Source organism: Delphinapterus leucas, chromosome 1, assembly GCF_059928025.1.
Source record: "Delphinapterus leucas isolate spDelLeu-1000000601 "Yukka" chromosome 1, BTC_Dleu_Yukka2, whole genome shotgun sequence".
NCBI lineage: Eukaryota > Metazoa > Chordata > Mammalia > Artiodactyla > Monodontidae > Delphinapterus > Delphinapterus leucas.
In genome coordinates, this window is record NC_143129.1 from 56,017,100 (window position 1) to 56,038,859 (window position 21,760).

General features: G+C 53.5%; 2 protein-coding genes across 3 annotated transcripts in view; both read right to left on the bottom strand.

The window, feature by feature from the left end:
• Window positions 1-14,033: 14,033 nt before the first annotated feature.
• Window positions 14,034-21,760, bottom strand: part of LOC111165678 (sulfhydryl oxidase 1) — a 41,145-nt gene continuing 33,418 nt past the window's right edge. The window contains exons 10-13 of one of the 2 annotated variants that reach the window (XM_022556558.3): window positions 21,292-21,439; window positions 17,887-18,066; window positions 15,636-15,855; window positions 14,034-14,780 (exon numbers count right to left, since the gene is read on the bottom strand). In XM_022556558.3, the coding sequence (XP_022412266.2) occupies window positions 15,656-15,855; window positions 17,887-18,066; window positions 21,292-21,439 (528 nt within the window). In that variant the 3' untranslated portion in view covers window positions 14,034-14,780; window positions 15,636-15,655. Of the gene's footprint in view, window positions 14,781-15,635; window positions 15,856-17,886; window positions 18,067-18,978; window positions 19,063-21,291; window positions 21,440-21,760 lie in introns of those variants that run through there. The other variant, XR_016392993.1, reaches the window with a different exon arrangement.
• Window positions 14,717-15,652, bottom strand: LOC149750509 (sulfhydryl oxidase 1-like). Its single transcript, XM_089898735.1, has one exon. It carries the CDS (start codon window positions 15,650-15,652, stop codon window positions 14,717-14,719), a length of 936 nt encoding a protein of 311 aa, XP_089754861.1.

The following is a 21,760-nucleotide window of genomic DNA, read 5'->3' on the forward strand; positions in this document are numbered from 1 at the left end:
ATGTGGCTACTGAGAAATGTGGCTGATAGGAAATGAAATGTGCTATAAATGTCAATTGCATGTTGGATTCTAAGACTTAATACAAAGAAAAGAGTGTAAAGTATCTCATTAAGATTTTAGAAAGTTTTATTGCATGTTGAAATGCTAATCTTTTGGATATATTAGGTTAAATAAAATCGTTTATTAATTTCATTTCTTTTTTCTAGTTGCGTGGCTACCAGCAAACTTAAAATTACTCAAGTGGCTGGCATCATATTTCTGTTGGACAGTACTGTTCCCGGGCGTTTTGACCTGACTGTACTGTGCTCACACACACACGCACACACACGCGCACACACACACACACACGCTCACACACACACACACACGCTCACACACACACACACACACACACACACACACACACACACACACACACAGCAGTCCCTGTTTTCCCCCTTAGAACCTAGCACATTTTCTGGCTTCGAGTAGGGGACTGATAAGCGTTTGCTGGTGCATGAGTGGGGAGGATGCCCACAAATGGAGCCCCATGAGAGATGGCCCCGCACGCTGCTGAAGAGACCTCAGCTGCAGCAGGGAGCCAGCGGGGCTGAGCAGGTGGCTCTGCCTGAAGAATGGCCATCTCCCCCTTGCAGTTGACCCTGACCTGCCACCCATCCATTCTCCGTCATCCTCGGCCCACCCTCTGCTCTTTTCAAGGCTTTGATGGCAAAGAAAAAGGAATTCTAGTGTTCCCTCCCCAGGGCTCGCCAGATAAAGAAGATGGTCACAGGGTCGCCTGAATCCAGGGACCAGTCTGGGCCCCGCAGGCTTCCTGCCTTCCCTGAAAGCCACCTCAGCTAACACTGGGGGCCCCACCCCTTTCCTCTGCTTTCCTCTCCCAGGCTTCTCTCTGTGGTCTTCACCCCATCCCTGCTAGGAGGGGTGGGGGGTGAAGGGGGAGGGATGGGAGAGAAATCCAAGATCATGGGCACGGGCCAGGTATGAACATGCATAGACCTCCCTGAGCCCCTGTCACAGCCCGACGGGATCTTAGAGAAAGAGATGGCAAGCAGCTTCTAAAGATGCTCCCCACGTCCACTCTGAAATTAGCAGGACCGCTCAGAGCCCAGATTCCCACATCTTCTGATCCCACCAGCGACCAGAGTCAGGTTCCAGGGCACTGCAGTCTGAGATCTGGGGGTACGAGGACATACGGGGGAAGGAAAACCAGCCCAGAAGAGGTTGTGGTGGAGCAGGAAAGTCCCCAGGGTGCTCGGGAGCTGGGCTCTGCCCCAGACCACAGGACTCCGAGGGGACTGCTGCCGCCTCCACCGGGGCCTGGGCACGTGTGCACGTGGGCCCTTATCCTCCCACTTCAGTATCTCCCGCACCCGCCTCCTGACTGTTTCCTTTCCACGCCTCTGATACTAAGCAGGACGAAGCATTCTCGGAGCCTGTGAACTTACCAGAGGTCAGGGGAAGACTCTGCCTTCATGGTGAGGACTGGAGGCTGGAGCTGCTGTTCTCAATGCGTGCTGAGTGCAGGCGGCTCCAGAGGAAGGTCAGAGAGTGTCTGGGAGGGGGCGGCACCCCCATCTAGGGTGGGAGCTGGGGGAGGGGCGTGGGGGGCAAGGGCGGGGCTGTTCCAAAGGAGGAGGCCAAACGGACAGATCGGGACAGAGCCCAGGGGAGGCCCTTCTCCTCTTTCCTCCGAGGAAAGGTGCTCTGCTCCCCCTTGGAAGCTGGGGAAATGAGGGTCTGTCTGGGGGAGGGTAGCCGAGGGGCTAGAGACCGCCTCAGAGAAAATTAAATTGCACTTGAGGGCAAATTCTATTAGGGAATAGAGCCTGTCTCTCAACAGCCTGCGTCCATTTAGGTGATTAGCTCAGCCCAGCACCTCCACCCCAGAGCCTGGTGAGCTCTCTCCCTCAGCTGGGGGAGACGGGCCTGTGGCCTCTGGGGGCCCAGCCGCCCCTGCTTCCCTTTCCTGCCCCCCAGCCCACCCTGGGAGGACCCTTCTCTCACCACTCATGGCCCCCCAGGCTCTTTGAAAGTGGCCAAGAGGGTGTGAGCCCCTGGCTGTCCTCCTAGAGCACAGGCCGAAAACAAGGACAGGCAAGGCCAGGGAGGACCGAGCTGGGATTCCCACTGCTTAGGCCTGGGGCAGGGATGGGGGAGGTCAGAGGTCAGATGAAGGAGACCACTGGGCACCGGGTGGTCAGATGGCTGGAGGATGGGAAGGATCTGGATAGGAGGAGAAGGGGGAAGAGAAGGGGTTCCCGTGAGCGAAAGGGCGCAAGTAAAAGTGAGGAGATGGACAAAGAGGCAGGGTTTGAATGGGCAGAATTTGGCACCAGGGAGTAGGTACAGAGAAATACAAGTGATGACACTTGGAGAATGTCCACTGTAATGATAAATTAATGTAATGGAACGGTAACTGGTAAAATCAATTCATCTGTAAAATGGGCATCAAAATAATATCAAGTACTTTATGGGGTTGTTGTGCTACCTAAATGCACGTACTGAGTTCACCAAATGTTCAGGATAGTATTATTAGCTATTGGCTGTGTGTTAATACCTGCCACACCGTATCCAAGCTTTGGCAGGAAGGTCTAGATTGAGGCCCCGTGACTGAGGCCCACGTACGAGCCCCCTACTTCCTAGCACCAGTGGCACCTGATTCACCAGGGTTAGGTCCCTGATTCACGGGCCAGTGTCAACCAGCTGGACCAGCCTCTGGACCCTGCCGGCCATCAGCCCCATGAAGAGATGGTGTGGTGCCTCCTCTCCTCGGTATTGAAAGAGTTTGCTTGATTTCCTTCCATTTCTGGCTACAAAATTATTTCATCTGCTTAGCGAAAGCACCTGAAATGTATCATGAGGAGAGCCCGTACGTAGTTTCCAGAACGAGCAGAAACATCAGTGCAGGCGACATAAAATGAGTTCTGAGAACACATAATGCAGCAGCATCAATGACCTGCGGCCGGAATTGTTCTATTGTATGTGACCCTCCTCTTGAGGGCTCGTCTAAGGCTCCCCCAAGTGCCTTGAGGACATAGAATTTCAGCCCCAAGCGAGCTTGACTTTTAAACCAAGGGTGAAACCATTTCTTTATATCGCTGGGGTGGTTGCACTAGCCCAAATAGCAAGAAATGTGTGTTCTGTGGGGGGTGTTCAGAGGCGGTGCTCAGAAAGGGAGGGAAAGAAAGGAAGTGCGTGCTGTGCGGAGTGCAGGAGGTCCCCAGTCTCGAGGCCGCGTGCAGGATAGTCACGCTGTTCATTGCAGCGGGGAGAAGCCCGGGACTGCTCTGCCCATTTCTCCAGCCCAGGGTCTCTCTCAGAGAAGCTACCCCCGCCCAGGGATGGGCTCCAGTGAGTCCCACGCACCCCTGCCTCCTGCTCAACTGTCAGGGTGTGGGTTTAGCCCCTGAAGTACAGGTGAGCCCTAGGAGCCGGCTGGCGCCCTCCCCGTGGAGGTTGCCCAGGTCCCACAGGGTCCAGGCTTTCTGGCCTCAGACACACCAGCTAGTGTGGACGAAGCCCCTGCTTCCTGAGAACGCCCTCCCCTCATCCCTGTGCTAACATGGGGCAGGTCCCTCCTGGGGTTCCAGCATTGTCATGACAACAACATCCATGATAATACACACATTGCTGCCCTTAGCTTGGGTGCCCGCACCTTGTCCCAGCCACTCAGTCATGGGGATCCTCTTGGGCGGCTCTGAGAAGGCATTCAAGCACTGTTGATTCTCACTAGCTGTTCTCTCCAAAGGCGATCTCATTTACTAGCGGCCTCAGCGCTGGAGACCTTGGGCAAGTTACTCAACCACAGGAAAACGGAGAGAGCAACACCTGCCTCAGGATTACACCTGAAATAATTGCGCTCAGGGCCTGGCCCTGAACAGGTGCTGTGTAGATGGTAATAAATGTTGTTATGACAGCCTTGGGCCCCGTCCTTGACACTCCCTGCTGACAGTAAAGAACCTGTCTTGTTTGCCATTATGTTTCCAGCTCCAAGTGTGGGGACCAGCATATTATGGGGTCTTTGTAAATATATGTTACACGAACGAACGAAGGAGCGAGTGAGTTTGTAAGCAATCCACTGCTGCAGAATGGGAGGAGCACATCCTCCCAGGGGCGGAAGCAGGCTCTCAGCTGCTGCTCCCCGAGCGGCCACGCGGCCCTGCCGGGCCTGTTTAGATCAATGTGGTCGCTGGCTGGGGACTCAGGCTTACTCAGCTGTCAGGGCCCTACTTACCTCTCACCACTAATGGTCCCTGGCCTTTCACGTACTTCCTGCTCTCCCGTGGCACTCTTTGGACTTTATTACATATGCCACGTGATCCCTGTGATGAGAGTTAAAGAAGAAGGGGAAAGCCTGGGATAACCACCCAGACACCAAGGCACAGGAAAAGCCACACCAGCCTCCTGCTTCAGCGCTGCTTGCTGGGACAAGGCTGGGGGATTCCTGCCCCCCAGCCCCCCAGGGTGCTGCTCCAGGCCCAGGGTGCACACTGCTTCTTTCCTTCTTTCCAAGTCCTGGCCCCTTTTTAAAGCCACCTCTGGCATCGCAGGACCGGATCCTCAGGCTGGAAGCATCTGAGAGGACTTCTAGCCCACTGCCTGCCCTGCAGAATTAGGTCTGTGCACCCCTGCGCGGCACGCATCTGGCCTGTGTGTGGACACGGCAGGTTTCAGGGGCTCCCTCTTCAGAGGCAGCCAGGACCATTACCAGGCAGTTTTTCCCAGGACTATTCCTTCCCACAAAGTTTTGCCTTCGAATAAATTTAATTGAAAGTGTGATTTTGCTATGTGTGTGTTACGTATGCTTTAGAGTTAGCGCCCAAATTATTGTAAATTCTCTCAAAATAACTGTACCATCTGGAGTTACTTGCTTTTCCACCATTTATTGAAATGACAATGATAAGAGGTGAGCTCCAAAATTCACGATTAGATCTTTGCTTTTTCAAAGTGGGCTATGAGTTTTAACTGAATTTTAGATTGTTGACTATTTCCTGAAAACACAAAAACGAGTTGCTCTCAAAAATTTGGTTGCCACTTACATGACCACATCCTTAAAGAGCACACACACCACACCACATTCTCATCCATGGAGTAGACCTTTGGGGCTTATACTAGTCAGAAGAGGTCACATGGTCGTGTGTCACACAAGTGATGTCTAATGAACATCTCTAGTATCTGCCTTTGTGGGGTACCCTCCCCTTGAATCTGGGCTGGGCCTGTGACTTACTTTAACCAATAGAATGCAGCAGATGTGTCACTGGGCCTGTTCTGGGACTAAGCTTTAAGAAGGCATGGCACTTGGGGGGGGTTGGGGGCCCTGTGTTTATAAGATGTTCAACTGCTCTGCCGAAGAGACCATGTGCCAAAAGCTCGCCAAAAAGAGTCTATCAATGGACATATCTTACAGCGCTTCTGAGAACCTAAATTAAAAAAAAACCAAAAAACACTTTTTGGCATCTCTGCTCTCCCTAGGGTACTGAGTGCAGCCAGGGCAGAGAGCCGAACTGGCCTGGGACAGAGAGGAGATGAGTCTTAGCAAAGTCAGGAAGTGTTTTACTTACCAGTGCGTGTGGAGGTCACACATTCATTCATCAACCACTCGTTGAGCAGCGAGGGTGACAAACAAGGAGATACAGGCATGGAGAGGATGCAGCCCCTGCCTTCCCAGAGTTCACAGTGTGACGGGGGAGGCTGTGTGGTCAGCACGCACCTTCAATAATGCAGGAGCAACAAGAGAGGAAAAGGAGGGTGCTTACTGTGCCTGTAGAGGGGAGGGGAGGAAGAGCCTGACTGTGGGGTTGGCGGCAGGGTGTATAAGGAGGGCCAGGGAAGGCTTCTCAGAGGAGGTGACCTAGGATCCCAGACAGCTCGGTGGGGAAGGATTTCTGGTGGGGAGAAGAGCACATATGAGGCCCATGGAGTGAGAGATCCTGAGACTTAGGGGGCCCACAAGTCCTACTGTCCAGCCTGGGGTGGGGAGGGTACCTGTGGGTATGGCCAGAGAGGCAGCTGGAGAGGCGGGCAAGCATTCAGAGCACGGCTGGGCAACCGTACCAAGGTGTTACATGTTACTGGCTGAGGAGAACTTGGACCTCAGGCCTGCACCTTTCACAGCAGGGACATCTTGCTAAAAACTACCTGAGACTGTGCCCTCTCCTGCTGAAACACCCCACCAGCCCCTGCCGATCAAGTCCCAACTTCCAGACCCCTGCTTAAGCCACGTCCCTCCCACTCACTCTTGGTGCTTCCCCCCAACCCTGCCCCCATGCTAACTCCCCAGTGAACACCTGCTTCTCTTGTGTGCCTCCCCGCCACGTCCCCTCCTGAAGAGCAGGTGACAGCTCAGGGCTTCCTCAGCACCTCAGCCATCCTGTGGCCCAATTATAATGGAACTCACGCTCCTTGAGGACAGGGCACCATATGCCTATCTGCTATGATTGTTACTGTCCCTCAGGAGAAGCCCACCCAAAACTCTCCCCTAGAAGGGAGGTAAGGCGTGAGGGGCAGCCCCTCTGTAGGAGACTGTTCCCCAATCTGCAGCCCGTGTGGCCTGCCGTATAGCAAGTCCTCTCGTGTCCCCCAAACACACACACAACGTGGATTCAGTCTTTTCAGTCACAGAAACAGGGCAGTGGTGACAGGAAGGGTTGCTCAGGCCAGGAGCTGGACACAGAAAGGAATTCTCCCAGGAAGGAGCAGAATTAGCCCCACTCTCTCCCCGAGGCCTGGAGATGACAGTTTCCTTTAGGCGGGTAATCCACCATGAAGGCCGCATTTCACACTTGCAGCTCTGGAACAGGCCTGTGGGGAATTGCTCCCGGAGAGTGAAAATTGGAACTCATCAGGGTAATTTGTCCATTTTACCACACACGTTTCAGGCTGGTGCCCGTGGTCTGACCTGTGGCTGGCCATGAATGAAACTGGCCTCAGAGAGAAGACTTTGAGAACATAGTGTTTCTTGCCTTTGAGGAACTGTCCTGAGCCGGGCCCTGTCTCTGCCGCTCCATAGCCGTAGGGAGTGGCCAAGCCTCCAGGCCAGTTCCAACACCCAGGGCCTGGCGCCTCGGCGCCTCGTGCAGCCAGGGGTGTTGGCTGCCTGGTTGTCCCTTGTTGCTTGGGTCTCTGGAGTCCACCGCCCTTCCCGATGCCTGGCCCGCTGTGATTAGGAGGGAAGGCTGAAGCTATCGATAATGGGACTCTGTCTGAAATCCTGTGATGTGCTGGGCCCTGTCACACACACACCTTTAACCCCGTGCTAGCTTCTTTACAGATGAAGAAACTCGGGCTCAGAGAACACTTGCCAAGGTTATGTGGCTGGTAAAAAGCAGCAGCAGGATTTGAAACCAGGTCTCTTGACTCAAATATCGTTTATCCACAGTGGTAATAATAATTATACCACTTAATAATTTCTTAAATTCTTTTTTTTTGTGGCCACACCATGCGGCATGTGGGATCTTAGTTCCCCAACCAGGGATCGAACCTGCACCCCTTGCAGTGGAAGCATGGAGTTTTAACCACTGGACCGCCAGGGAAGTCCCAATAATTTCTTAAATTCTTAACAATTTGTTATTCCCTCATCCTAACATCGTTAAGCATCTTTGATGCTCAGGGCACTCACTGAGCGGCGCTGAAAGGGGTACGAAAAGGGACAACATGCTTTGAGAAATGCAGAACCTAGGATGTATGCCCATTTATTCAAAAGACATCCGCTGGCCACCTCTGATGTGCCAGGCCCCGTGTTAAGTCCTGGCGCTGCAGTGGAAGAGCGGAAAACTGTCCCTGTGCTCGTGGAGCTCAGAGGAGCTGGGGGAGGAGGCCACAGCCAGGGGACCTCGTTGCCGGGTGGTAATGGGGTTGGCTCTCACGGGGTTGGCGCACCTGACTCAGGCTTGAGGGGCTCAGAGGGCTTTGCCGAAGGAGTGAGGTCTCAGCTGAGTCTCAAATCAGGTCACAATTCATATGCCCAAGGGGCAGGCAGCTGAGGTAAGGAATGAAGTGAGCTAGCTCCATTCTTAGACAGAGATATGCTCTGTCTGAGTATCAAATATATAGGAATATTCTTCACACAGATAGCACTTTCTTCATTTTTCTTGAAACATGACTCATGTAGTTAAGAGATATGAGTGCTTGGAAATATTTTCCTCTTCTAAATCAACAGGGCAAATGTGATGATAAAGGTAACTTGTCCCTTGGCCTCCAAATCGGGAATGCAAAAGGAAGAGGTGGGAACTATGGCCCTGGGAAGGGGGGACCCAGTTGCCCTGTGGGCATTGCACTCCGTGGGGGCAGGTCTTCTGATGGTGGACATGTAGGTGTTTCCAGGTTTTGGTCAGTATCTCTGATTACTTCCTTAGGATAGATTTTGAGCAGTTAAATTACTGAATCAAAGAGTATAAACATCTTTAAGATTGATTTTTTTCAGAAATATTCTGCCAACTTACATTATCACCTTACCAGCATCAGATTTTATTGTTGCATGATGTATAGAAAAAGATTTTATTAATCTTTCACTCCCTTGATTATTGAAAAGATATTGTTTCATATATTTATTGATCTTTGTATTTCTTCTTTTATGAATTGACAGTTCATATTCTTGGCCTGTTAAAAGTGTTTTCGGGGCTTCCCTGGTGGCGCAGTGGTTGAGAGTCCGCCTGCCGATGCAGGGGACATGGGTTCGTGCCCCGGTCTGGGAAGATCCCACATGCCGCGGAGCGGCTGGGCCCGTGAGCCATGGCTGCTGAGCCTGCGCGTCCGGAGCCTGTGCTCCGCAATGGGAGAGGCCACAACAGTGAGAGGCCTGTGTACCGCAAAAAAAAAAAAAAAGTGTTTTCAATTGTACAAGTAATATATATTTATTCAATAAAAATAAGAAAATACAGATAAATAAAAAGAAAACCAAACACCCATAACTCCACCACTGACTATTAACCACTGTTAACATTTTTGGTGTATATATCCCAGGTTTTTGCTCCTATATCCAGTATCCATAAGTATATGCGTGTTTTCTTTTTTCAAAAACAAGATCATACTATTTCTGCAACTTCATATTTTCACTTACCAATATGATGTGGAAATATTTTCAGGTTAAAAAATACACATTCAGGGCTTCCCTGGTGGCGCAGTGGTTGAGAGTCCGCCTGCCGATGCAGGGGACGCGGGTTCATGCCCCGGTCCGGGAGGATCCCACATGCCACGTAGCGGCTGGGCCCGTGAGTCATGGCCGCTGAGCCTGCGCGTCCGGAGCCTGTGCTCCTCAACGGGAGAGGCCACAACAGTGAGAGGCCCGCGTACCACAAAAAAAAAACAAAACAACAAAGAAAAACACATTCAAATCATTTCTGTTGGCTGTATTGTATTCCACTGTAATGATGTACCAGAATTTAATCAATCTCCTATTTTGGACTTTAGGTCAATCTTGTTTTGGTATTATAAATATTCATCATGTAGCAAATCTTAGTAAATATCCTCAATTACTTCCCTAGGATAGATTCCAAAAATAGAATTGTTGGATCAAAGGTTATATATTTTCTTAAAGCTTTTAAAACTTATTACCAGTTGCATTACATTAAACATTACATATATCCCCAAATTTGTATCAGTTTATACTACCACTAGCAGTGTTTGAGAGTGCTCTGTGGCAGATTGTACAAAGGGGACCTCAACAATCTCTTCCATCTTATATAGTTTTCCAGAACTTTTTATCACTGACCCATCAAAAGGTGGAGCCGGGGACTCCTCTTCTTGAACCTGGGAAGCCCGTTGTATCTGCATCCTGGGTGAGCCTTTAAATCTGCCTCAACCAATGAAGAATGGCAAAAGTAATGCTATTTGACTTTTGAGGCTAGCACATAAAAATGCCATGCACTTCCACCTTGTTCTCTTTGGATGTTTGCTCTTGGAGATCAGCTACCATGCTGTGAGGAAGCCCAAGCAGCCCATGGAGAGGCCCTCGTGGAGAAGAACTGAGGCCTCCTGCCCACTGCATAGCTGAGCTTCCAGGTGACAGCCAACATCAACTTGCCAGATGGACCACACTCAGATACACTGCATGGAGCAGAGATGAGCCATTTTAGGCTAAACTCTGTTCAAGGTGCAGACTTGTGATCAAAATGAACGACTGTTGTTGTTTCAAACTGCTAAGCTTTGGAGTGGTTTGTTACACAGCAATAGATAACTGATGCATCTCATTTCCTCTCACTCTAGCTACCACTATCTTTTTTTTTTTCCTTCCATTTTTGCCAACAGGATAGACAAAAGTGGCATCTCTCTTCTGGTTTTAATACTTTGGGTCATCATTTTTAATAGGGCTTTAGTGCTTTTCTTATTTACAATAGACCTGTAAGATCCTTTAATTCTATTTATTTTCCTTATTTTTTTTGTTTCAAAAATGTTTATTGCAAAAATTCAAAAACGTACTTAAGTGTTTAAGTCAGAGCCAGGATGAGGGTGAGGCTATGGAGGCACCTTGGCACCAAATTTAAGGAGGCACTCACTCTCAGGGGCTGACCTGAAATAGTGGGACCTTGAAGATAAGCATCTCCTTAAGTTTTGCACCCTACATACCTCCCTTGATCACTCTAGTCCCTGCCCTGTTTTAAGTCCACCCAACCTCACTTTCTAGGTATAACTGCACTGGTCATAGTTTGGTGTATATTCTTCCAGACTTTTTCTAGCCAAACATTAACATATATATATATATATAAAACAATGCTATAAATTACATTATTAATATAGATGGATATATTATATTACATTTAATAATTTTACATTTACATTAAATTACATTCAATAATTACAGTGTTAAATATGTACATTTATTAATAAAGATAGTAATAAATAGTAATATTTATGTTAACAGAAATGTACCCTTGGACATCTTAGGTACTTGCAAATTGCTCTCTTTCTGAAGATGGCATATTTCATAATGGACATATTCCTTTTTAATATTTTTTTTTAATTTATTTTTTGGCTGTGTCGGGTCTTAGTTGCAGCATGCAGGATCTTTTAGTTGTGGCACACGGTCTCTTCATTGCAGCACTCGGGCTTCTCTCTAGTTGTGGTGTGCAGGTTTTCTCTCTCTAGTTGTGGCGTGTGGGCTCCAGGGCGCATGGGCTCCACGGCACATGGGCTCAGTAGTTGTGGCACGTGGGCTTAGTTGCCCCGCGGCATGTAGGATCATAGTTCCCTGACCAGGGATCGAACCTGCGTCCTCTGCATTGGAAGGCAGATTCTTTACCACTGGACCACCAGTTGGAAGTGCCTCTTTTGTGATATTTATCACATATATTTCCCAGTTCTTTTAATAGGTAGCTTGATTTTATTTTTAACTTATTTTTAAAAATTGGTGTTATCAAGTAGTTCAAACTCTCACCTTAGTTACCTTTTCCACTGTTTTTGTGCTTAAAACACAGTAAAGTATTCAGCTATATTTTCCTATGCCTTATATAATTTTTGCATCACTGGGATTTACTCTGGTGTATGGTGTAAAAATGGGACCTTAGCTGAGTTTTTATCAAATGATCAATATTCTTAACATTATTTGCTAAACTCTGTGACCATCGGAAGCGCTGAGGGTTGAGAACTTGATGGGGACACGGTAGAGCAGATTCAACCTAGACGAGGTTTTGGTCCCTTCCAACCACAAGCTGCAATTCTGCCGTGGCAGAGGCTTCCAGGAAGACAGTGGTGAGGGCAGGACGTGCCATTGCGGTGGTGGAGGAAGGAGGTTAACAGGCAGCACTGAGGCCCGCTGTCCTCTGGGGGAGCCCAGCTGCCCTAGGTAGGGAGAGGCCTTTTGCTCTCTCAGCATAGAGATGAGTAAGTCTTGCCAAAGAAGCACCTGGAAACTTGCCAGCCCTGCCAGGTAGATCTCACCCTAGAATCTAAATAGATGCTCCTTGAGTCTTCCTCTACATGCCCAAGGCCTATGCCCCCATGGGCTGGCTGTCCCCCTTAGCTTTACCCCTCCTTTTGGCAGGGGTGCCTCCACCTTTGCCAAGCCTTGCCCATCCTGTGCCAAGGCTGCCGTGGAGGGGCCAGGCGAGAGGTGGGCCCCCGCTCTGGGCCCTCCACAGCCCAGGGGTGGCTTCTGAATGAAGCAGCCCTTCAGGCTGATGGTCCCTCCAGCTCTGCCCATGGGACCCCTTCTTGGCTTTCCTTCCTTCAGGCTTCAGAGAAACTTCCCCATCCCCCTGCCGTTCTTTATCCTTCGGAGCACTTCCCACACAGTCTGTCATTTTTTCCTCACTTGTCTTTTCCTCTAGAGCGTAAGCTCCATAACAGCACTTCTCTTTCCTCTGTTTATCCCCAGCTTCTAGCCCCGTGCAGCATTGGAAAAAAAAATCCTTAAATTTTTTTTGAAGCTTTTTTGCTTAGAATTTCTCATGTTGGACTTGGCGTGTGCTCTCTCCTCTGCCTGTGATGCCTTTTCCTCCTTGCTCTCCTTGCTAATACCCACTTATCCTTCAAACCCCAGCCCAGCTCCCTCCTCCTCCCGGAAATCATCCATCCCTGAACTCAGTATGTAGCATCCCAGGCAGAGATGAATTCCTCTGTCGGGCCCCAGAACAAGGGCCCTTTGCTTTGCAGGGCTCCTCTGAGGAACCTCTCCTGCATGGGAGCTCTGCTAAGGTGCAGAGAACAACCTAGAACGACAGGCGGGCTGCATTCAAACCACAGAAGCCCCAGCTCCCAGGCTGGCAGCCCGGGTTGGGGGAGGGGACCAGCTGGTGGGCGAAGCGGGTTTATCGATGCTTCTAAGAGCCCTGGGGAAATCAAGGTGAAAGGCAGCAGTCCTGCTAAGGAGGAGGCCCACCCCTGTTTATCAATCAGAGGGGCTGGGACAGGGTGAAAAGATGCTCGGCTGCCTGCCAGAGGCCGCGGTGACGAAGGGGACCCACAGCCACCACCAGGGCCCTGGTGGCCCCACGTAAGGCCCTGCCTCCTGCCTCGGCCACTGTGGGCAGTCACCGTGGAGCTGGGGCTGCTCCATCAGCTTTTCCAGCCTCGTCCTAATTCTGAACACCCGAGCCTGGTTTTAGAAAATATGGTCACTGGAGCCATAAGGGCTGGCTGGAAGAAATCCTCTGCTCTTGGCGTCGTGTCAGGTACCAGGGGGTGAGGGAGCGGGCGTACTCAAGCGGTCTTGGCCCAGTGGGCACTGGCCCCGGGAGCCTCTTTCACCCTCTGGTGGGCCTGTCAGCCTGTCATCCAGGGCCCCGTGGGGCAAGGGTGGAGATGAGCCGAGCCCGCCTTGGAGGATGGAGGGGGCAGGTGGGTGACTAGAGCAAGGACACAGAGAGGAAACTCTTGGACAGACAAGAGGCCTGCAGAGAGGCTCCGGGCTGCAATCCACCCGAGGAGCCAGGCAGCTAAGGAGGTGACACAGGGCTAACACAAGCAGGGAAGCGGGGGTTCGACCTGCCTGCCCCCCTCCACTCTCCCCACCCAGCTGCCCCAGCAGAGGGAGCGTGCTTGGCACCCCACCTGCTCCACCCAGGGCCGAGGCCATCTGAGCAGAGCGAAGATGTCCAAGAGAAAACCCCAAATCGGATTGAGGCTCCTGCTCTCCCTTAACGAGGTTCATTATCAGCTGCTCTGATCCCTGTAGAACCCAGCAGGCGGATTAGGGGCAGGCTCTCCAATCTGGCTGACTCCTCCCTGCTGAGCAGGCAGCCCAGGCTGGCTCTGCAAAACAAGCCCTCTCTCCTTCCTCCACGGAGAGGTGGAGATGTAGGCCGCCTGCCTGAGGAGGGGTCAGGCGGGCGCAGGCCAAGGTTCCCGGAGCAGAACTGAGAGCACTGGGGCAGGTGCTCCCTGGGAGGGCGGGGGAGCAGGGGGGGAGGTGGGACTGAGGGGCTCGGGGCACAGAGAGCTCTGTGGACAGTGGGGGAGGGCCCCATCCAGGAGACAGGGGCTATGACAAGGGCGCTCTGACCCCCCGAGAGCTGGCTGCATCCCAGGTCAGGCTGGGTTTTGCACATTCTACCCAGCCCCGGACACTAGTAGCAAGTTAAGGAACACACTGGTGCTTGCCTTAACAAAAATAATTTATTCCAGAGCCCCCTCGACCGTGGGGCAGAGTGGGGATCAAGCATGTGTACAGCGTCATCCTCCCCTCTGACCCTTTTAACCTCTACAGGATGGGAGGTGGACCCTTGAGAGGGACGACACTCCCCTCCCTCCACAATAAAGATTAGCATCTATTTTGGAGATGAAAATCAACAAGAGACAAAAGACCCAGCTCCAAGAGGGGTGGAGCCCAATGCGGAGAAGCCAAAGCATGTTCAAAGCAAACGCTTCTCTCAGCCTCTCACAGCTAAGGCACTAGAGATCCCAACAGCCCTCCCTAACCCCCCGCCCCCAGCCCAGTACCATCACCACACCGATTCCAGCCTGTACCCTTCCTGTACCCAAGGTTTGGGAAGGAGCCGGCCAGAGGCCCTCCTCCCACAGACCTCACCTGGGAGACCAGCATGACTTCCAGAAGCTTCCGAAGCCCACTGTAAAGCCAAGCCCCACCCAGGAGGGTCTGAGGGGCTGGAGGACGGGCGGGCACAGAGGGCCAGAGGCAGTCCTTCCTTCTCTGGTGCAAAGGGCTCTTTGTAGCAGGATGGACGGAGTCCCGGGATATAGTAAGGAGTCCACTCCAGCCCCAGGGGCCCCTCCTCTGGAGATGGGAAACCTTGGAGACTGCAGCCTCACTTGGCCCAGTTTAGGGCCAACACCAAGCGGGAATCACTGAAGCTTCAGAAGAATGAGGCAGGACTTCAAACAAGCTGAAAAAGAGGAATTCGGTGCTGAGAGGCCCAGGATGGAGTCTCCCGACCCCACTGCCCAAGGCTGTCCTCCCCCTCTGCTGGCAGATGAACCTGGACCCTGTGCATGTCTTCCTGTCTATGGAACATCCCTTTCCAGAAGCCCCAGGGAGGTCTGCTGCAGCAACTGGTTTTCCTAGATTTTCCTGGACAAGGAACAAGGTGGGAGGGGTGGGGTGCAGGGGGCTGGAAGAGCCCATAGATGTCAGCTCCCTATCCTGCCCCCTCCCAAGTTGGACGGTTCGGGCTGCAGGGTGGCTGGCATAGCCCTTCAGGGCCCTCATCCTGGCCCGGAAGTAGGTGTACACAGCCAGCAGACCCATGAAGGACACGGAGGAGAGCCCCACACAGAGGCTGATGTCCAGGTGGGAGAAGTTCCCTTCCAGCACCTGCAGCCACTGGCTCCGGCCCCGCCTGGCCCCGGCCTCTGGCTCCCCGTCAGGGACGCTGGCCAGCTGCTTGGAGCTGCGGCCCACTCGCCTCAGCTCTGAAGGGCCTCTGGGGAAGTTCTTCCCAGCCAGGAATTCAGCCAACAACACGGCTCCTGTGTCTCGCCTGCTCAAGCGTTGCCGCCCTTTTGGCTGCTCCAACTTATCCCTCTGAAGCCCCGCTATGTGCTCAGGAGCTTCCTGGTCTGGCTCATCTCTGGCCATGCTGAGGCCAGCCTGCGTCTCCTGGAGGTGACTTGCCCCAGGTCCCTCTGCTGGAACATCTGGGATGGTGGTTCCAGGGGACATTGTCCCTGGGCCCGCCATGATCTCAGCCTTCTCAGGGCCCAGAGTAAAATTTCCGATCGCCAGCTCCAGCTCCACCTGCCTTGGGGGGACTGCCATCCTCTATGCACCCCTCCGGGGGCCCAGGCCAGCCGAAGGAAGGTCTAGGACGATGTTGCTCGGGGAGAAGTGGGTCTTCAAGAACTTGAGGGTGTTGCCCAGGTCCCACACGGGCGCACCCTGGAGTTCACTGTGGCAGGCGGAACAGAGCTCACGGGGTGGCCACTGCACCTTGGGGAACTGGGGGTCCTCGCTGGGGGCACCTGGGGAGGGAAGCACACACAGGTTGCCTGTGACACACTGGCCACCCGGAAGCCCAGACCGCATTCTTCCATTCAGGATGCCAGCTCCCTCATCTGCAAAACGCAGGCACTGCTGCCCTGGGAAAGGATGGGCGCGAGAGAGGGCAGATGAAAGAGCTAGCACAGAGCCTGGCCCACCACAGAGCCCAACACTGGTGCCTCTCTGGGAGGGGACATTCCTACCCTCCCGCACCCCCAGAACTCCACAGCTTCCCTTCCAGTCACTTCCCCGTGTTAACCCGCTGTCTCTCTTTGTCAACTTCACTGCTGGTTTGTACCCCTGGACCAGGCATGAGAAAGGGCGAGAAGACTCAGAACGATCTGTCTTGCAGACTGGATGGTCCACTAGTATGTATCTTCTTTGCATTTTTATAAAATTTCCCAGGTTTTACGCAAGTGAAGATACATTCTTTTTGTAATCAAAGGGAAAATGTTTTCAAAGCAAGAGCTCAAGGCACATGGTAGTTACGAGGCATCTCCTTTACCCCCTGCGGCCCTCTGGGGTAGGTAGGAGTTAGTGGAATTTCTTCCTCAGGTGGGCCCCAAGGGGTGGGGTGTGGGGAGGCCTGGGGGCCTGGATGGGGAAAAGGACACTCAGGAGAGAGTCAAGAAGTTGCCCTTCCCACCATGCTACTGGGACCCCAAGCAGGGCTGGCACTGTGGGCAGAGCCCCAGGCTGAGCCCCAGAGGGCCTGCCACCGGCCCCTCTTCCAGTGTCACCTGGGGAATGGCAATCAGCCCATCTCTCTTGGAGGAGGCACCTCCCCTAAAGGGTTTAATAGGAAAAAAAAAAGTTGCTGGCCAGGATGAAGAAGCAGCAGTAGTAAGTGATGTAAAAATCAGAATGATTATTTTGGGGAGGGAGCAACATGTAGATTCCAAGGGTCCAGTGGGAAGTAATAGTGATCAGGCCTTGCAAAGTGAGCACTCCATTTGCACCTGCTCATTATTGTTACTAGTTGATCTGAAAGGACCCCTCTAGAGAGAGTAGGACACTGCCTTCCTTTCGGCCTTCCCTTCAGGGAGAGGCATGGGCTCCTGGCCCTCCAGCAGCAGCTGGGCCCCCAGAGAAGCCAGGAGCCTACAGGTCCTGAGGCTGGACGGTCAAATGAGCATCTGGTGGCAGGGGCAGACAGGGGCAGGGAGAGAAGGGGTGGGAGGAGAGACAGCACGTGTCTTCTTTTGAAGTCCACCAGGAGGCCCCAGGAGATGCAGACCAAGTGCAGCCGCCTGCACAGCCACCTGCTCCACGGGCTCCTTTGACCTTGGCCCCGCCCCAGGCCTCATCCCCCACCTCCCTCCACCCCTGGGAGGTCTGTCCCAGCCAAACACACTTCCTCTCTCCCCACAGACAAGCCCAGGCTCCATCCACAGGTGGCTCCCTCCCCACCCACCAGCTTCTGGTCACCTCTGGAGTTTAATGCTTTTGCCTGTTGGACCCATCTGACTCCTGTGCACGGGGAATAGAAAACACTGTAAATGAGGTATATTCAGAAGACAAGGCCTCTCCCGTGAGAATCGGTCCCTGGTTTTTCCAGGAAGGACCAGGATTTTCTCTTCAAGTATATTTTATCGTTATACCCCTCCCAGGGCGGGGAGAGGCCCAGCTCTCTCCTCTCTGTTGGTTTGAGTAAGGGGCCAAAAGCCAGAAAGCAGGACATGCGAGGCAGGAAAGGGGCCCCAACAGGCCAGACGGAGGGGCCCTGGTGTGGGCGAGAGAGTGAGCAATGGCATCGGAAGACCAGGGTCTCACGGTGCCAAAGCCTGAGTTTCCTCATCTAGAAAATAGGTCTAATGATACTGACGTACATCAGCAGGGCTGGCAGAGCATGTGAAAGGGCTCTGGGTGCTGAGAAGCACCATGAAACACGGGGTGTAACCTAGAGGACAAAGAAGGTCCCGACTCCTGCCTCTGGTCCCAGACTCCAAAGCTCCCCTGCCTCATCCTCCCTCTGCAGGTGACTCCAGCCTTGGAGGCAGGCCCTTCCTTACCTGCGAGGCGAGCGTTGACCTTGTTGTGGCTAGACCAGAGCCAGAGGATGGAGCTGCTCAGATTCCCCACCTGGTGCACGGAGTCAGTGGCCATCTGCTCAAAGTGGCCAGCGCAGGCTCGGCAGCCAAAGAAGAAGCGAACGTAGCCCCGGATGGCCTGGAGGATCTCCTGGGCCTTGACTACAGGGGAGAGGAGACTCCAGTCACAGGGGCCCTTCCGGCTGCCTGTCCCTGCTGGCTCCACCACTGTTCCCATCACAGGCCCACCGTGGTCGCCTCTGCACGGGGAACACACACCCCAGCCCACCTGGTGAGGGGCTCAGGTCTCCCTGTCTACTTCACCTCCCAGGGGTCATGTTCGAGTTGACCCCATCTCCTTCCAAACTCGTAAACCTCAGTCTCCCTCGTCTGCCTCTTATCCAGGCCCTCATCACTTACGGACACTCAGGATAAAGTCCAAACGCATTGTCAGGACACTCAGGCTCTTAGAGATGTGGCTGGAGAGGAAGGCAGGGGCCACAGTGCCCATCCCCCATCCCGTGGGCCCCTACTCTGCCCCTCCTGCTTTAGGCTTCCTGTTCCAACTCGCTCCCCATCGTGCCATGCTGCATCCACAGCCCATCCCGATCTGGCCCCGAACGCTCCCTAATTTGTCTCCATTTCTCCCCGGCCCCCTCACTTCCTCCCACTGGGCTCTCTGGCCTGGCAACAGCACAGGCTCTGAATACCCGCCCTCTTCTTGCTCTGACACAGGCTCCTCCCTGAAGATACCACTGCTCCCCCAAACCCGCCCCCCTTAAACCCCTCTGTATTCCACACTCAGGGCTGGAGGTGGCGGAAGTACCCTCCCTGCTGTTGGTTGCTTCCAAACTCTCTCTCCTTCCTGCTGCGATCCCCCCAGCCCTTTAAAAGCTCCATCTCCGAGTCTGACCCCTCCATCCACTGGGACTTCAGCACGCAGCTCTCTGTCCCACTCACCACCCTTGCCCGTGCCCTCGGTTCTGGCGACGTCAGTGCCCACGCCAAGCTGTGCCTTGCCTCTCACCTCCTCAGCCCCCTCAGCTCCTGCTTCCACCCCCGTCACCCACTCACCACCTGCCCTGCAGCTATCCTCGCCTCCTTCGCCTGGCTCATGCTCTGGACCTCACCCCTCTCGCCTCTTCCAAGATTTCACTCCTGCGAATATTTTCTTGTGTTATGGCATCATCAATTTCTCCCTTGTATGGGCTCCTTCCGACAAGAAAAAAGAACTACAACGAAGAAACCCCTTCTCTGACACCAGTCACACCCCAATCACTCCCCCATTACCTCCAATTTCTTCCCGGCTCCTCTCTCTTCAGCCCAACCCAACCAGGCCTCTCTCTCCACTAATCCACTGACACAGCTCTCGCCAGGGAGGTCCTCGCCTCACACCACCTCCCCACTCGGCTGACTGTGTCCTCGCTCTTGAAACTCTTTATGTTGGGGGACCTCTTGAAATTGCAATGGCCACTCCTTCTTAGTCTCCTTTGTTGGCCCCTGCTCCCCCAAACCTGCCCACTTCTTCTTCCATGTGCACACCTACAACTCTAGTCTAGGCCACCACCACCTCTCCTGGACAAGTTCCACAACTTCCTAATTGGCTGCTCTGCCTCCCCCTTGCCCTGCTGTAGCCCACCCTCCACCCAGTAATCGCTCTAAAGCACCGATCGTGTGCATCACTCCCATGCTTAAGGTCCCTAGTAGATTCTCATAATGCAGAGACTGAAATCTCCCTCCCTCCCACACCAGGACCTCCAAGCCCACCTCCTCTCCTGCTTCCCCCGCTCCCAGGCTCTGCCACACTGGCCGCCTTTTGGTGCTGCACACACACCAGACTTGTTCCCTGTACTTACTAGTCCTTGACCTGTGTTATGGGCTGAACTGTGTCCTCTAAAATTCTTATGTTGAAGTCCTAGTCCTGAGTCCTTCAGAATGTGACTGTATTTGGTTGGACACAGCGTCTTTAAAGAGGTGATTAAGTGAGAATGATGTCACTGGGGTACATCCTAATCCAATATGACTGGTGTCCTTGTAAGAAGAGGAAATTGGACGTAGCCAGGAACACCCCCACTGGGGACCGTGGGAAGACCCGGGGAGAATATGGCCATCTACAAAACCAAGGAGAGGCCTCAACAGAACCAACCCTGCCAACGTCTTCATCATGGACTTCCAGCCTCCAGAACTGTAAGAAGACACGTTTCTGTTGTTTAAGCCACCCAGTGTGTAGCACCTTGTTATGGCAGCCTGAGCAGACAGCCCGGGAGGCTCTCATCCCAGATGTCCCACCGCTGCTTCCCTCTCACCAATCAGGTCTCAGCACAGGGGCCCCTCCTCCGAGAAGCCTCCCCCAGTCAGAAACCCTGTCTAAACACAGCATCCCCTCCCCAGCCCCCCTCCCCCACCGCTTGGCTCTGTCTTCTTCACCGACTCACCATCACACCTGAAATGATCTGTGTGTTTACTGTCTGTCTCCTGCCACTGGACTATTGTCCGCTTGAGGCAGGGACGTCTCCCTGTATGCACTGCTGTACCCCACCCCTAGAGCAGGGCCCGGCTCTTTGGAGACACTCCGTAAATCTGGGCGGACAGACTGGCTGGCTGTCCGCACACCCGGCAGCTCCCCCTGTTCCCTCTGTCCCTGCACAGGCCGTCTCCTCTGTCGGGGACTCTTGTCCATCATTCCCCCTCACTTACCTCCTCCCACCCTTCCCGATGGCGTAGAGCGTTCCCTCTCTTCCACCCGCACATCCTGCTCTCCCCCTGGGCCCTGGCAGGCTGCATGGCAGCCCTGTGCCCACCTGTCTCACAGCCCACTGGGAGCAGGGACTGCCTCTTCCTCCTTTGTATCCTCCAGGCTGGGCCAGGGCCTGGCGTCAGCCTGGTCCCTCCGTGGGCTAGATGCCCACCCGTTCAGTCGCTGTGTGCGGCTGTGGGGCAGGGTGGGTCGTGGAGAGCAGCTGCATGGTTTGGGGATGAAACAGGGCAAAGGGGGAAAAGTACTTCCCCAGGTTCCCCTAGAAAATGATTTTTCAGTGGGAAGTGCAGTAAAATTGTTCAGAGTCTACGGTATCAGCTGCATAAACTGTGAAACAGACATAGTTCTTTTCTTTATGGGAGTATAAAAAATAGAACCAGAAGTCTCTCGGGAAGACTAAAAATAAATCAGGCTTATGGCTACAAGAAAGCCAGGGAGCAGCCTCACGCCCGTTGGTGGGGCACCACCTTGGGGGCAGCAGGCAGGACTGAGTGGCTACTCCAGGCCCGCTGCTTGTGTGTGGCCAGCTGCAGAGGCGGACCCCCCTAAATTCAGGCCTGCAGCAGGGAGCCAGCGGAGGGCAGGACAGGGCCGGCTGAGGCACAAGGGGTGCACAGGCCCAGACTCACCTGTTTCTCGTGAGTGGTCTACATTTTGCCGAGCTGCCTCCGTGGTCAGGAAATGGAAGACGACCCACAGGGAGCAGGGAAAGCCGCGGAAATGCGGCTGACTCCCTTGGCAGCCTACCCAGTTCACCTTGTCGGCCATCAGAGCACCCTAAGGGACACATACAAGCATGAATGCATATGTGGAGAAGAAAAAGGAGCTGGCGTGGGAAGTGGGGAGGGCAACTTGCAGAAGACTCCAGGTCGGCACACAGCCCCAGAACAAATGGTCCCTTTCTCAGTTTATGACCTTGAAGGTGGCATTTCCCTTCCACTGGCGACACCCGTCAAAGGAGCAGTAGGTCTGAGAACCCGTGACACAGACCGGGTCACATCGTTACTCTAGCCTTAGCCTCCACTCTGTAGAACGAGGGGGGTCATCTCTAAGGTCCCGTCAAGCTTTGACACCCCACACACCTGTGAGGTTCTGCAC

Excerpts from the sequence above, each read along its gene's own strand:
- LOC149750509 (XM_089898735.1), bottom strand. The coding sequence starts at position 15,652 with ATGGCAGTCCCCCCAAGGCAGGTGGAGCTGGAGCTGGCGATCGGAAAT.